The sequence below is a fragment of the Citrus clementina genome, unplaced genomic scaffold (genome assembly GCF_000493195.1).
Source record: "Citrus clementina cultivar Clemenules unplaced genomic scaffold, Citrus_clementina_v1.0 scaffold_7, whole genome shotgun sequence".
In the NCBI taxonomy this organism is placed as follows: Eukaryota; Viridiplantae; Streptophyta; class Magnoliopsida; order Sapindales; family Rutaceae; genus Citrus; species Citrus x clementina.
This window is the reverse complement of record NW_006262075.1, coordinates 12474788-12487957: the sequence shown is the minus strand read 5'-3', so window position 1 is coordinate 12487957 and position 13170 is coordinate 12474788. Positions and strand designations below refer to the sequence as shown.

General features: G+C 44.6%; 3 protein-coding genes across 3 annotated transcripts in view; 1 reads left to right on the top strand and 2 right to left on the bottom strand.

Annotated features, from left to right (window-relative positions):
• The first annotated feature begins 1060 nt into the window (after positions 1-1060).
• Positions 1061-9487, top strand: LOC18036068 (receptor-like protein 9DC3). Its single transcript, XM_006427347.2, has 4 exons — positions 1061-1654; positions 1766-1940; positions 2125-2175; positions 7287-9487. Exons 1-4 carry the CDS (start codon positions 1061-1063, stop codon positions 9485-9487), a joined length of 3021 nt encoding a protein of 1006 aa, XP_006427410.2.
• A 359-nt stretch (positions 9488-9846) lies between these two features.
• LOC18036612 lies at positions 9847-10478 on the bottom strand. The gene has a single exon (XM_024180363.1). It carries the CDS (start codon positions 10467-10469, stop codon positions 10050-10052), a length of 420 nt encoding a protein of 139 aa, XP_024036131.1. The 5' UTR covers positions 10470-10478; the 3' UTR covers positions 9847-10049.
• LOC18036611 (protein TSS) overlaps positions 10188-13170 on the bottom strand; it is a 14369-nt gene continuing 11386 nt past the window's right edge. The window contains exons 20-24 of the mRNA XM_024181146.1: positions 12991-13170; positions 12764-12895; positions 11972-12084; positions 11802-11883; positions 10188-10756 (exon numbers count right to left, since the gene is read on the bottom strand). The exon at positions 12991-13170 is cut by the window's right edge and continues 3 nt beyond it. Coding sequence (XP_024036914.1) covers positions 10670-10756; positions 11802-11883; positions 11972-12084; positions 12764-12895; positions 12991-13170 — 594 coding nt within the window. The 3' untranslated portion in view covers positions 10188-10669. The remainder of the gene's footprint in view (positions 10757-11801; positions 11884-11971; positions 12085-12763; positions 12896-12990) is intronic.

The window sequence follows — 13170 nt, the reverse complement described above, 5'->3', positions numbered from 1 at the left end:
TAGGGGGATTGAAGCAAATCCCGAGAAAATCCAGGCGATTGTGCAAATGACGTCTCCTCGTAACCTGAAGGAGATGCAGAGCCTCACGGGGAGGTTGGCGGCGTTGAGCAGATTCATATCCAAGGCTACAGATAAGTGTCAGCCATTCTTTCAAGTGATAAGGAGGGGAAAGAAAACAGAATGGACCCCCGAATGCGAGGAAGCCTTCCGAAACTTGAAGCAATACTTACAGCAAGCTCCGCTGCTGTCCACACCGAGGGATGGGGACAAGTTGTATCTGTATTTGGCGGTATCGGATCGGGCCGCCAGTTCTGTTCTGGTGAGAGAGGAAGAAGGAGTTCAGTATCCGATATACTACACCAGCAAGGCCTTGCTCGACGCTGAGGCCAGATACCCACCGTTGGAGAAATGGGCACTTGCCCTTGTGGTTGCTGCTCGGAAGTTGAGGCCATATTTCCAAGCCTTTCCGGTCTCGATAATAACAAACCAGCCATTGCGTCAAACTCTGCACAAGCCAGATGCCTCTGGTCGGCTCGTCAAGTGGGCTGTGGAGCTGAGCGAGTTCGACATAGACTATAAACCCCGCGCGGCGATAAAGGCCCAGGCAATGGCCGATTTCCTAGCTGAATTCACAGAGCCCGAAGTATGCTTAGATCAACAAGATGCAGCTGTAGGCAATGACGAAACTCAAATATGGCAGATGTCTGTGGATGGGTCATCAGGGGAGCGGGGTTCAGGAGCAGGGATTGTCCTGGAAGGCCCGGAGGGGGAGGAGATCTCTTATGCTGTAAAGTTGGAATTTACAGCCACAAATAACCAGGCAGAGTATGAAGCCTTGATAGCAGGTCTGGAATTGGCTAAGGCCGTGAAAGCAGACAGAGTTAAGATCAGAACCGATTCCCAGCTGGTTGCGAATCATGTCAGTGAAAGATTCCAACCAAGAGAGGAGAAGATGGAACAGTACCTGAAAATAGTCAGGCAGATGATGGGGAAGTTCGAGGCAGTGGAGGTGATACAAATCCCCAGGGAGTAGAATAGTCGAGCAGACATTTTGGCGAGGATGGCAGCAGTAGCCGACCCAAAAATGCCAAAGTCAGTCCCTCTGGAGGTGAAGTCCAGCCCGAGTATCGAACAGAATTCGGGGGTGTTACGGATAGAACAAAAATGCTCGTGGAGGGACCCGATAGTTTCATACCTTAGAGACGGGGTATTACCACCAGATAAGCTGCGAGCTCGGAAGATTAGAGCCCAGGCCTCGAGATACACGATGATCGATGGGGTACTGTATCGGCGAGGATATACACTACCGTTCCTTCGGTGTTTGGATGAGGACGACGCGGATTACGTGCTGAGAGAAGTACATGAAGGAATTTACGGAAATCATTCTGGCGGGAGGTCCCTGGCCCACAAGGTTCTAAGGCAGGGATATTTCTGGCCGACAATGCACCAGGATGCGCAAAAGAAGACCAGGGGTTGTGCAAGCTGCCAGAGTTTTGCAAATTTCTCCAACCAACCACCAGAGAAGCTCACCTCCATGGCCTCCCCTTGGCCATTTGCTCAATGGGGAATTGATCTGATCGGCCCATTGCCAAAAGGACGAGGAGCAGCAACACATGCAATAGTTGCTATAGATTACTTCACGAAGTGGATAGAGGTGGAAGCCCTTAGCAGGATCACAGAGAAGAAAACAACAGACTTCGTGTGGAGAAACCTGGTCTGTCGATACGGGATCCCTTATGCCTTGGTAACGGATAATGGCAGGCAGTTCGATAATCACAGCTTCAGGGATTTCTGCCAGAACCTCGGGATAGAGCTGAAGTATTGCTCGCTTGCTCACCCTCAATCGAATGGACAAGTAGAAGCAGCCAACAAGACCATCAAGAGGCTTCTGAAAACCAGGCTCGGAGCAAAAAAGGGTGCTTGGGTTGACGAGCTGTCAGGTGTGCTATGGGCATACAGAACAACCCACAAAACCGCAACTAGGGAGACACCGTTCGCTTTGGCTTTCGGACATAAAGCGGTCGTGCCGGCTGAGATAGGAACGACCACACACCGGACAGGTCATTTCAATGAGCAGGAGAACGACGAGCAGATATGTTTGAATCTTGATCTGCTAACGGAAAGGAGGGAGCAAGCAGCCGAGCGATCAGTCACTTACCAACAAAGGGTTGCTCGGTATTATAACCAGAAGGTGAACATACGGCAATTCAGGGTCGGAGACTGGGTACTGAGAAGAGTGAATCAGAGCACCAAAGATTCGACTCAAGGAGTGCTGGGACCGAATTGGGAAGGGCCATATAGAGTCAAGCAGATAGCGGGACCCGGAGCTTACAAGCTGGTCCGCGCGGACGGCCACGAGGTGAAACGCCCATGGAACGCAGCACACCTCCGGAAGTACTTCCAGTAAGACTTGTTCACATTTGAAAGCTATTTTCGCTCATGTTCATTATCGTTTATCTTTCACGCTTTATGTCCAAACAATTTCATGTAAGTCAAGTCCTGCCATTAATGGAACGTCGCGGAATTTCATTCGCTCGAAACCGAGAAAAACCCAAGGCATGCAAAGGCTCGCCAAGTCTCAAAGCCTGTCTTATGGCGAGACAGAAGCCAAGCATGCCAGGATCTGCTCGACCATGAGAAGGCGAGCAGACTCCAAAACATTCGAAGAAATTCTCAAGGCATGCAAAGGCTCGCCAAGTCTCAAAGCCTGTCTTATGGCGAGACAGAAGCCAAGCATGCCAGGATCTGCTCGACCATGAGAAGGCGAGCAGACTCCAAAACATTCGAAGAAATTCCCAAGGCATGCAAAGGCTCGCCAAGTCTCAAAGCCTGTCTTATGGCGAGACAGAAGCCAAGCATGCCAGGATCTGCTCGACCACGAGAAGGCGAGCAGACTCCAGAACATTCGAAGAAATTCCCAAGGCATGCAAAGGCTCGCCAAGTCTCAAAGCCTGTCTTATGGCGAGACAGAAGCCAAGCATGCCAGGATCTGCTCGACCACGAGAAGGCGAGCAGACTCCAGAACATTCGAAGAAATTCCCAAGGCATGCAAAGGCTCGCCAAGTCTCAAAGCCTGTCTTATGGCGAGACAGAAGCCAAGCATGCCAGGATCTGCTCGACCACGAGAAGGCGAGCAGACTCCAGAACATTCGAAGAAATTCCCAAGGCATGCAAAGGCTCACCAAGTCTCAAAGCCTGTCTTATGGCGAGACAGAAGCCAAGCATGCCAGGATCTGCTCGACCACGAGAAGGCGAGCAGACTCCAGAACATTCGAAGAAATTCCCAAGGCATGCAAAGGCTCGCCAAGTCTCAAAGCCTGTCTTATGGCGAGACAGAAGCCGAGCATGCCAGGATCTGCTCGACCACGAGAAGGCGAGCAGACTCCAAAACATTCGAAGAAATTCTCAAGGCATGCAAAGGCTCGCCAAGTCTCAAAGCCTGTCTTATGGCGAGACAGAAGCCAAGCATGCCAGGATCTGCTCGACCACGAGGAGGCGAGCAGACTCCAAAACATTCGAAGAAATTCCCAAGGCATGCAAAGGCTCGCCAAGTCTCAAAGCCTGTCTTATGGCGAGACCGAAGCCAAGCGTGCTAGGATCTGCTCGACTGCGCGAAGGCAAACCGAATCCCAGGCATTGAAAAATCTTAAAAGGCATGCGGCAAAACCATGAGCCAAGCCGGAACCTGCTCGTCCAGACAAAGACAAGCAGATTCTCAAACGAAAATTAACTCATAATTACAACACAAGAAAGTAATCAAAAAACATTTTTATTAATTGGTTAATGATTAACAGAGGGGATAATCTTCATGAACATTGTCCATTACAATAAAAGAAATATATCAAAAAGACGGCGGATCAGTGAGCCGAGCAGCATCGGTTGGCTGGACCTCCTCAGGTGCAGGGGGGGTATCGCCAGTTGCGTCCGGGGGGGTGCTCGCCTCGCCAACTTCAGCAGGGACTGCACGAGGAGGAGAGTTTTCCTCCTCAATCACGATCGGCTCTACCCCCTCGGCATCTTCCTTGGCCGCCTCCTCATCTATATGCCGAGCAACACCAGCTGCAAGGTCATCCATCTTCAGGTCAGGGTGTTGCTTCCCGAGGATGGCCATGATGCAACGATAGGAATGCCGAAGTCCCTGGTCGTACTGGTTGTCGGCCTCCCTCTCCAAGTTCTCGACCTGAGCTCGGTGGGAGTCACGGAGAGACTCGAGCTGAGCCTCATACATAGCCTTCTGCCTTTGCAGATCCTCCTTGACCTTGGTAAACTCCTCCTCGAGGGTAATGGCTTTTGCTTGAGCAAGTGATTCTTGCTCTATCAGCTTCAGATTCTCGAGATTCAGCTCCCCTGCTTTCTTCTCGGCAACGTCAGCTCTGTTCGTCGCCGATTGGATATCCTCCTTCATCTTCCGGTCGTAGCGGCCAACCTTAGCCTTGTAATAGGTGGTCATGCAGCTGAGGTGGAAAGCGCTATGCTGCATGGCCCCCACCAGCTCACCCAAGGTGCGGCCGTCAAAGGCCTCCAGGTCCTTCTTGCTCACGGATTTAGTTAACTCATTGAGGTAAGGGACCAGATGTTCTGCTCGGCTGTCAGGTAAGCGAGATCGAGGCCCGATAGGAGGAGAAGAGGTAGCAGGATCTGTGGCTACTCCACTAGCTTCCCCGACTTTCACAGGAGCCGGAGGTAAAATCTTCAAGGGTGGGGCCTGCTGCACGATGTTGGCCCGCTTTGCGGTAGGGGCATCCTTACTCTCGTCCCTCTTCGTGGTTGGAGGTCGAGAACGTTTTCGGGTCAGAGCCCCAATCACAGCGTCCTCCATCCTATGGCCAGGAAGTATCAAGCGAGACTCGAGCAAGTTGTATGTGGATAACAGTTCCCGGCTCGAGCAGGAATTGACTAGCACAGCCTCAACCCGTTTGAGCTGACCGGGTCGGAGTGGGAAATGAACGCCCCAAGAAACTACAACATAAACAGACACTTGGTTAGAAACAAGCCAATAAAACAAGAACAATTATGGATACAAGGCATCTGGAGCGAGCAGGCAACCTGGGACCGTGAAACGGGGTGGGACCCGATAATCCTTCCCGTCCATTTGTGCGACCTGACCCCAAGGACCCCCAGCAAAAAAGAACTTTCTCTTCTAATTCCCACCACCACCAGTAGGGAGGTCGGTTATAGGTTTCCTGCTCTTGGTGCTAGATTGGAAGTAGTACCAGCCGGCATCTTTGGGGCTGCTCTTTAGCTGATACAGGTGCTTCACCTCATCAACCGTGGGCTCGCTTTGGCAACATCTGTCCCACAATATGAACAGACCAGAGAGCACTCTCCACCCATTGGGATTCAGCTGACCAGGAGCTAGATTTAGCCCGTTAAGTATCCGGGCAAAGTAAGGTTGCAAGGGACACCTCAGCCCGTACTTAAAGCTGTCCAGATACAGGGTAACATATCCCCTAGGAGGCCGGCTGGGAGCATCCTTCTTTCTCGGGACCTTGAGAGGTATCTCGCCAGGAATGCTATACCTCAGCCGGAGGTCCTCGAGCTCATCAAACGTGGTCGTGCACGTCATGTAATCAATAGCATAATCCCGCGATAGGGCTCTACCTCCTATTGTACTCCTCCCCTCTGGTCGCGGCGCTCCCGATGGGGACGCCTCACCAGAATCATCTCCTCGACCCTCACTCAAAGTATCCTCGGAATCAGAAGATCCATCCTCACCATTACTCCCGCTCGTAGAGGTCGTTTGGGAAGACATGCTCCTAGCACTAGTCCTGACACTAGACCTAATAGGCTCTAAGGGGACCTCGGGGTCAAAGGCGGGATCGGTGAGCAGACTAGGCAGGAAGTCCAACTCGTCGTCGTCAACCTCAATGACCTTCTCTTTGCCTTTTGACATACCCTAAACTCTAACCACAACACCACCAACTACTACCCAAACGAAAGAAAAAAGAAGTTATCTACAAACTATTCGAGACCGAGGAGAGAGAAGTAATACCTGAAGTACTGCTTCAATCGGAGAAAGGCAAGGATGGGGGCTTCGTGCCGGAACTTCTTTGCCGGAGAAACAGAGACGTAGACGGAGACGGAGTGAATGGTGAATATGCCGTTCGAGAGGATTTGGCTTTCCAAATGAGGACGGACTCTTGGGTTGCCAGCATATAACTGCGCCGAATCCCGAGGGCCTCATAACCGTCGGTTTGAAATTCAAATGGAGGGGGGGATTTCTTCCACGTCACCTCGTCCGCAATTAAATGCGACATGACTCTTGGCAGCCTTTTCCAATCCCACGCGAGCGAGTGCTGTCGAGTTTCCACTGCTGGTCCACTACATTACCCAACACCAGAAACTGGGGGACCGGTGTTTGGGAGAGATACTGTTTGGGATAAATATGTCGACGAGACCAGGAATGACGAGCAGATATCTGATGGCAGAGTTCTGCGAACCGGTGTGTTCCGTAAAAGCCTGGTGCGCGAAGGAACAGGAGCAGAAATATCCTGCTCGTCCACGATGTTGTCATCCGCGAGGCCAATTCCCTATAAGAGGTATACGGCCATTCCGGCTAGAGGTCGATAGGCGAGGAGACCCGGTCGACGGCAGTTGGCAAGACATGCTCTCCAGCCCGAGAATCTAGGCACGACAGCCACGCTTTCCCCTGAACCGTGGCGTAACACGCAAGGTCTCACAGAACCACGACAGCCACGCTTTCCCCTGAACCGTGGCGTAACACGCAAGGTCTCATAGAACCACGACAGCCACGCTTTCCCTTGAACCGTGGCGTAACACGCAAGATCTCACAGTACCACGACAGCCACGCTTTCCCCTGAACCATGGCGTAACACCAAGATCCCCCGTTTGCCCATAACGCAGCAGTCAGAGCCCCAGACCGTCTCGAAAAAAGCGAAAAACTGGGATTCAGAGGAAGCCTATAAAAAGGTAGCCAACGAAGGTAAAAGGGTTAGCATTTTTGAGATAAAAGAAAAAAACCACGAAAAAGCCATAAGACCTGTGGCAAGCGTTCCCCGAACCTTGATATCTGACTTGAGCGTCGGAGGGTTTGCGCTGGGAGAACAACCGGCGTACTCTGACTTGTCTGTGTGTGCAGGGATATCTGGACAAGAAGCATTACTAGGAGACCTCCTGGTCGTGGGGAAGTTGATCGAGCAGAGATCCTGGTCGTAGAACGAGGAGAACCGGAATCTCGCATCAACATCTTATATTGGGTTTATGATTGAATGCGCTATAATTAGTTTTCGTTTTATGAAATCTGAGCTTTTTATTTTCACTTTCAGGAATATGTAATTTGAAGAATCTTCTTGAGTTGGATTTAAAGTCAAATAATTTTGTGGTTCACCTTCCTCAGTGTGTCAACAACTTGACCCATCTCAAAGTTCTTGATATTTCTTACAATCAGTTAAGTGGAAACTTTCCTTCTGCCTTGACCAACCTCACATCACTTGAATATTTGGATCTCTCTTTCATCGATTTTCAAGGAGCATTCTCAATAAATTCATTGGCTAATCATTCAAAGCTTGAGGTCTTGCGACTCTCGTCAGGAAACGATATGTTGCAAGTGAAAACCGAAAAATGGCTCCCCACATATCCTCTCAAGGTTCTCCAATTATCTCACTGCCACTTAAATGTCAATCCCAGTTTTCTTTCACACCAATACAACTTAAAATTCCTTGATCTCTCTCACAATCAGTTGGTTGGCAATTTCCCAACTTGGTTGTTGCAAAACAACACAGGATTAGAAGTTTTGATTTTGTTGAATAACTCATTCTCAGGAATTCTTCCGCGACTTCCCAACGCCAAATACGATAAGCTTCGTCATCTAGATATTTCCAGTAACAATTTTTCTGGTAAGCTACCAGAGAATTTGGGTATTATCTTTCAGAAATTGATATATTTGGATATGTCAAAAAATAGTTTTGAAGGTAATAGTCCTTATTCAATCAGTGAGATGAAAGAGCTAATTACTTTGGATTTGTCTAGAAATAATTTTTCAGGAGAATTACCTCGATCTATATTCTCTAGTTGCCTCTCCTTAGAAATGTTGGACCTATCAAATAACAATTTCTATGGCCAACTTTTTCCCAATTTTATGAACTTGACTCATTTGCGTTCCTTACTGTTGGACAACAATCATTTCAGTGGGAAGATGACAGATGGTTTGTTGAGCTCCCCTTTGCTGGGGGTATTAGATGTATCCAACAACAAGTTATCCAGCGATATTCCCCACTGGATTGGCAACTTCTCAGGCCTTCGGGTTCTTTTAATGTCAAAAAATTATTTGCAAGGTACTATTCCGGTCCAGCTCGGCAATCTTGAAGGTCTTGAGTTTATAGACATCTCCGAAAATAGTTTGTCTGGGTCCACGGTATCTCTCTCCAATCTTTCATCAGTGGAGCACATTTATCTGCATAACAATGCAATTAATGGGTTAATTCCAATTGCATTGCTTAGAAGCTCTACATTATTGACTCTAGATTTGAGGGACAATAAGCTTTTTGGTAGGATTCCTCATCAGATCAACGAGCTTTCGAATTTGCATTTTCTTCTTTTGAGAGGGAATTCTCTACAAGGACGTATTCCTAATCAGTTGTGCCTATTAAGAAAATTAGGTATCATGGATCTTTCACATAACAGACTTAATGGGCCGATACCTTCATGCTTGGGTAACGTGTCATTCTGGAGAGAAGCGATTGATGATTATCCACATGTAAACAGATATGAAGTGATATATCCAAATATTATACCCGGATTTGCTGTGTCAACTCGTGATCTCAGTTTTACTTACTACAATTCCATTACTTACTACAATTCCACTCTTGATCCGGCGCCGCAAGGTGAACGACATGGTAGACAAGTAGGCGTAGAATTTGTGACAAAGTATAGATATGAATTTTTCATCGGTCGCAGTCTCGTCGACATGGCTGGACTGGATTTGTCGAGCAATGAGTTCAGTGGAGAAATTCCATGGGAAATTGGGCATCTTCAACATATTCGTGCACTTAATCTGTCGAATAATTTACTATCAGTTGCTATACCAGAGAGCTTCTCCAATCTGAAAATGATAGAGAGCCTGGACCTTTCCCGCAACAAATTAAGTGGCCGGATACCTCCTCAACTAACTGAGCTCAACTTTTTGTCAAACTTCAACGTGTCATACAACAATTTGTCCGGCCCAATCCCAGACAAAGAGCAGTTTGCCACCTTTGATGACAGCAGTTATGAAGGTAATTCGGCTCTTTGTGGCTCAATGATAAAGAGGAAATGCAGCAGTGCGTTGGCACCACCAGCGACACCTACAGGAGGAGGAGAAGATGAAGGCGATTCTGTGATTGATATGGTGGCATTAAGATGGAGTTTTGGAGCATCCTATGTGTCAGTAATTTTGGGTTTATTTGCAGCACTTTGGATAAACTCGTCCTGCCGCAGACTGTGGTTCTATTTCATTGATATGTTTTCCATCGGTGACTCTGCTTACTAGCACATACGGTTCTGCCGTGTATAACTTATCGTGCTGTGTTATGTCTCCGTTGGCTTTTCTCAGTTTCTGTTGATTGCAAATTTAAATTAAATAAGGAATTTTGCCAAATACTATGTTAGTTGTAATATCATCAGTGCAGCAACTTCAGCTGCAAATGTAAGCGATCTATCAGTGGGTCAATTCAACTCCATTCCGAACGTATTGTTCACACGCACCAACCAAATACCAAATAATTTGAAGCATAACTACAAATCTCAGTCTAAAACGTTAAAATCAATTATAGAACAACATCACAGATCTCTTGATGAGGAAAATCGCCCAATTAATTTATCATCATTTATTGATCAAAACAAAATCTCTTAACAAAACAAGAAACCGATTTGTACAAATATTATATTAGAACATCCAGAGAGGATATCTAAAATGATACAATCAAGTATTGATTAAAACTTGCTCCAAACTTTAACCATTTCTACAACGGTAACATTCACTGACAAATTTTTCGAATAAAATTGGGAGAAACAGGACGGCACCTTTGCATTTTATTGCTTTGCTCTCTCTTTTAACGAACAGAAGCACAGATGGATTGATGATTGTACATCTCAGTTACCCCATTTGTGATCTGCTGTCGGTTTCTTCTCCGTTTTCTGACAACTATAAATCCTTCACCATCCCCACTTTTTTGGTTTTCATCTTTGGGTTTTTGCTGTTCTTGATCATTGGACTGAGATGCCAAGTTTGTTTTGCCCTTTTCATTTCCATAAAGAATCTTTATGATAGCACTATCATTTGCAATTGCATCTGAAGAATTTTCTGAATACCCAATCTTCTTTTCGTAGCCTGAAGAATGACTTGGAGCATCCATATTATGCTGGACTGACTTTACAATGAAGCTAAGTAGTATCTGTCTTGCCAGCTCTGACTTCTCCGCCTCTGTACTGCTCTTTCTTGAGGTATTATCCTCGCCTTGAATACTGGACATTTTGTCAAGTTTCTCATCGTCTGCCTCACTTGTGTTATTTGAAGAGTTCGACTCATTTGAAACATTTGAATCTGCATATCCAGGATTTATTTGCTAACCTCTCATTGGCACAAACTCGGGTGCATGCGGGTTCATGATTCTTGAAGGCCCCAACAGGTTTCTTTCCATAATGGAAGAGTGGTATTTTGGAAATCCATGTTTCATAATGTAAGAATAATTATTTCTATAATAGAGAGGCGACCTTGGCCCACAAGGAACTCTAGCAGCAGCCGAAGGTACAGCAGGTTCTGCCAGCATAATCGAAAAATGTTTTTCTAGAATCAATAAAAACAACCATTAAATAACAGTAGAATGGAAGAACTCCATCTACCAGCCAAAATGATAGATCTGTCATATCCATCCATTGCACTTCAAATTAATGGTTTCTTCCAACTCTGTTCAAGATTACGGGGGAAAACAAAAACTATCACTCGTTCTGCTCATCATCTCTGAATTTCTAAAGAACTAGCAGCTTGACCAAGCAACCCTCCATCATTGCCTACTAACTATCAGCTGGCCCAATCTATGGCCATCAATAGATCAGAAACTTTTCAATCATGTCTGCGATCTGTATAAGCATGTTAGATTTCTTTTTGTTGGGCAGGGGATTCTATGCTGGAAATGGATGTTATAATTGGTGCCTTCAGAGTTCACTCAGAAAAGTAGAACTATTATCCTGCAATAGTTAGTTGCATTTTGCATGGACAACAAGTTTACTCGTGTAATCAGCAAATCCAAAACTATATGCAGCCAGCAGAGTGTACTCTAAAATACCAAATCCTAACTACAATTAGTTTAAGAATCCATTCAGATGACATCACAAGAAAAAAGGAACAGAGAACAGCAGCAGGCTTAATGCTTCATTTGACATAGCTTTTCAAATAGATCTTATCTGAGTAGAGCTTTTGTTAGTAAAGATTTTATAAGTAAAGTTTTTACCCAAAAAATTTGTGTTGTTTGGTTGTCAATAAGAGCTTTTATTAAAAATTATAAAATTACTTTAATAAGTAAATTTTTTAAAGTTATGTTTTGAAAAGAATAAAATAAGATTGTCAAATAAGTAGAAAATATTTTAGATATTTTAACATTTAAAAAATCTTTTTAACCTCTAATCTCAAAAGCACAAAATTTGAGCTTTTGGTAGTAGAGGCAAAATAACTTATTTAATTTTCAAGAGCTCTACTAAAAAAACAATTAAACAACAAAAAAAAAATTGATAACAGCTTATGGGATTAAATAAAAATTTATGACTATTAGATAAGTCATACTAAACAGGCACTAAGTATATACTACCTTTGCACGTCGTTGTTTCCTATGTGCTTCGCTTCTTTTAGAATCTTGACCAGGACTAATGTAATCCAGGAGATCTGATACACTGCAAAAAGAGATCATTATAGGTCTTGGTGCCACAAGAAATAATCAACAATTTAGAAACAAGTAATGTGGGAATACCCTGTTAATACCTAAGGTGACCTTTACTCGCAATGGACGCATCTGGCTTTGGAGTTCCATTCCGTGCCGCTTCTTGCTGCTCTAGAGCTTTTGATTCAAAATACTCCAGCCATGCAGCAGCATCCTGTAAAACGACAAAAAATACAACAAAATAACAAAAATCTCTTCCCATCAATAATATGGAACTTGAGAAATTCTCTTATGACAGTTAAGATTAGAGGTGGCAAAATGGATTACGACACGATTACACAACATAATATGACATATGACCCATATTCGTGTTGACAAATATTGACACGATTAATAAATGAGTTGACACAACACGATAAATAACCATGTCGTATCTGTTTTGGACCATCTCAATATGATTATACGTTTATAACACAAATATCAATTATTATGTGTTAATATTATTGGGAAAAAAAACTAAAATATATACCAAACCCTAAATTAATGACTCGTGTCATACTCACATTATGTTATAAACTTATTCATGTCATACTTATGTCATTTTAACTTATTTATAACTTATTTTTTTGACACATTTGTTATTTTAAAATTAATTTTTAATTTGTTTGTATTTAATATTAAACAAGTCAACACGATTAATAAACGGGTCATATCCGTATTTTGATATTTCGATATGATTAATGAATGGGTCATATCCATATTTGACAACAAAAATATGCCTCCAATACAATTTGTTTTATATCATAATATCACCTGTAAAAGATTGACAAGAAAGAAGCCAACTAGCCAAATTGCACAACAGAACCAATTAAAATATGACTACATGTAGTCACCTGAGTACGCAGATCTTCTAGTCCAAGCTTTGCTTGGAGAATCTTAAGTGTAGTTTGCTCATGTTGCACACTTAGTGAATATGCCTCCATCAAAGAAAGAGCTATGGCTATGGCATGATAACTTGCAGCTGTCTGTCACGTGAAGAAATCAAACAAAATTCTGAGTTAACAGAAAGATTTATAATTCTAAAGAGTCTGTATACATGCGTAAATAGAGAGAGAAAAACCTGTATATGGTCACCTCCTAATAGTCTTTGGTTGCATTTAAGGGCTTCATGCAAATATCTAAGAGAAAGATGAACATTTCCCATGCCCTCTTCCATCATAGCCACATTTATGTATGTTGCAGCCGTGTTTGGATGTGAAAGTCCACAAGTAAAATGCAAAAGGAATAAGGCACGATTTAC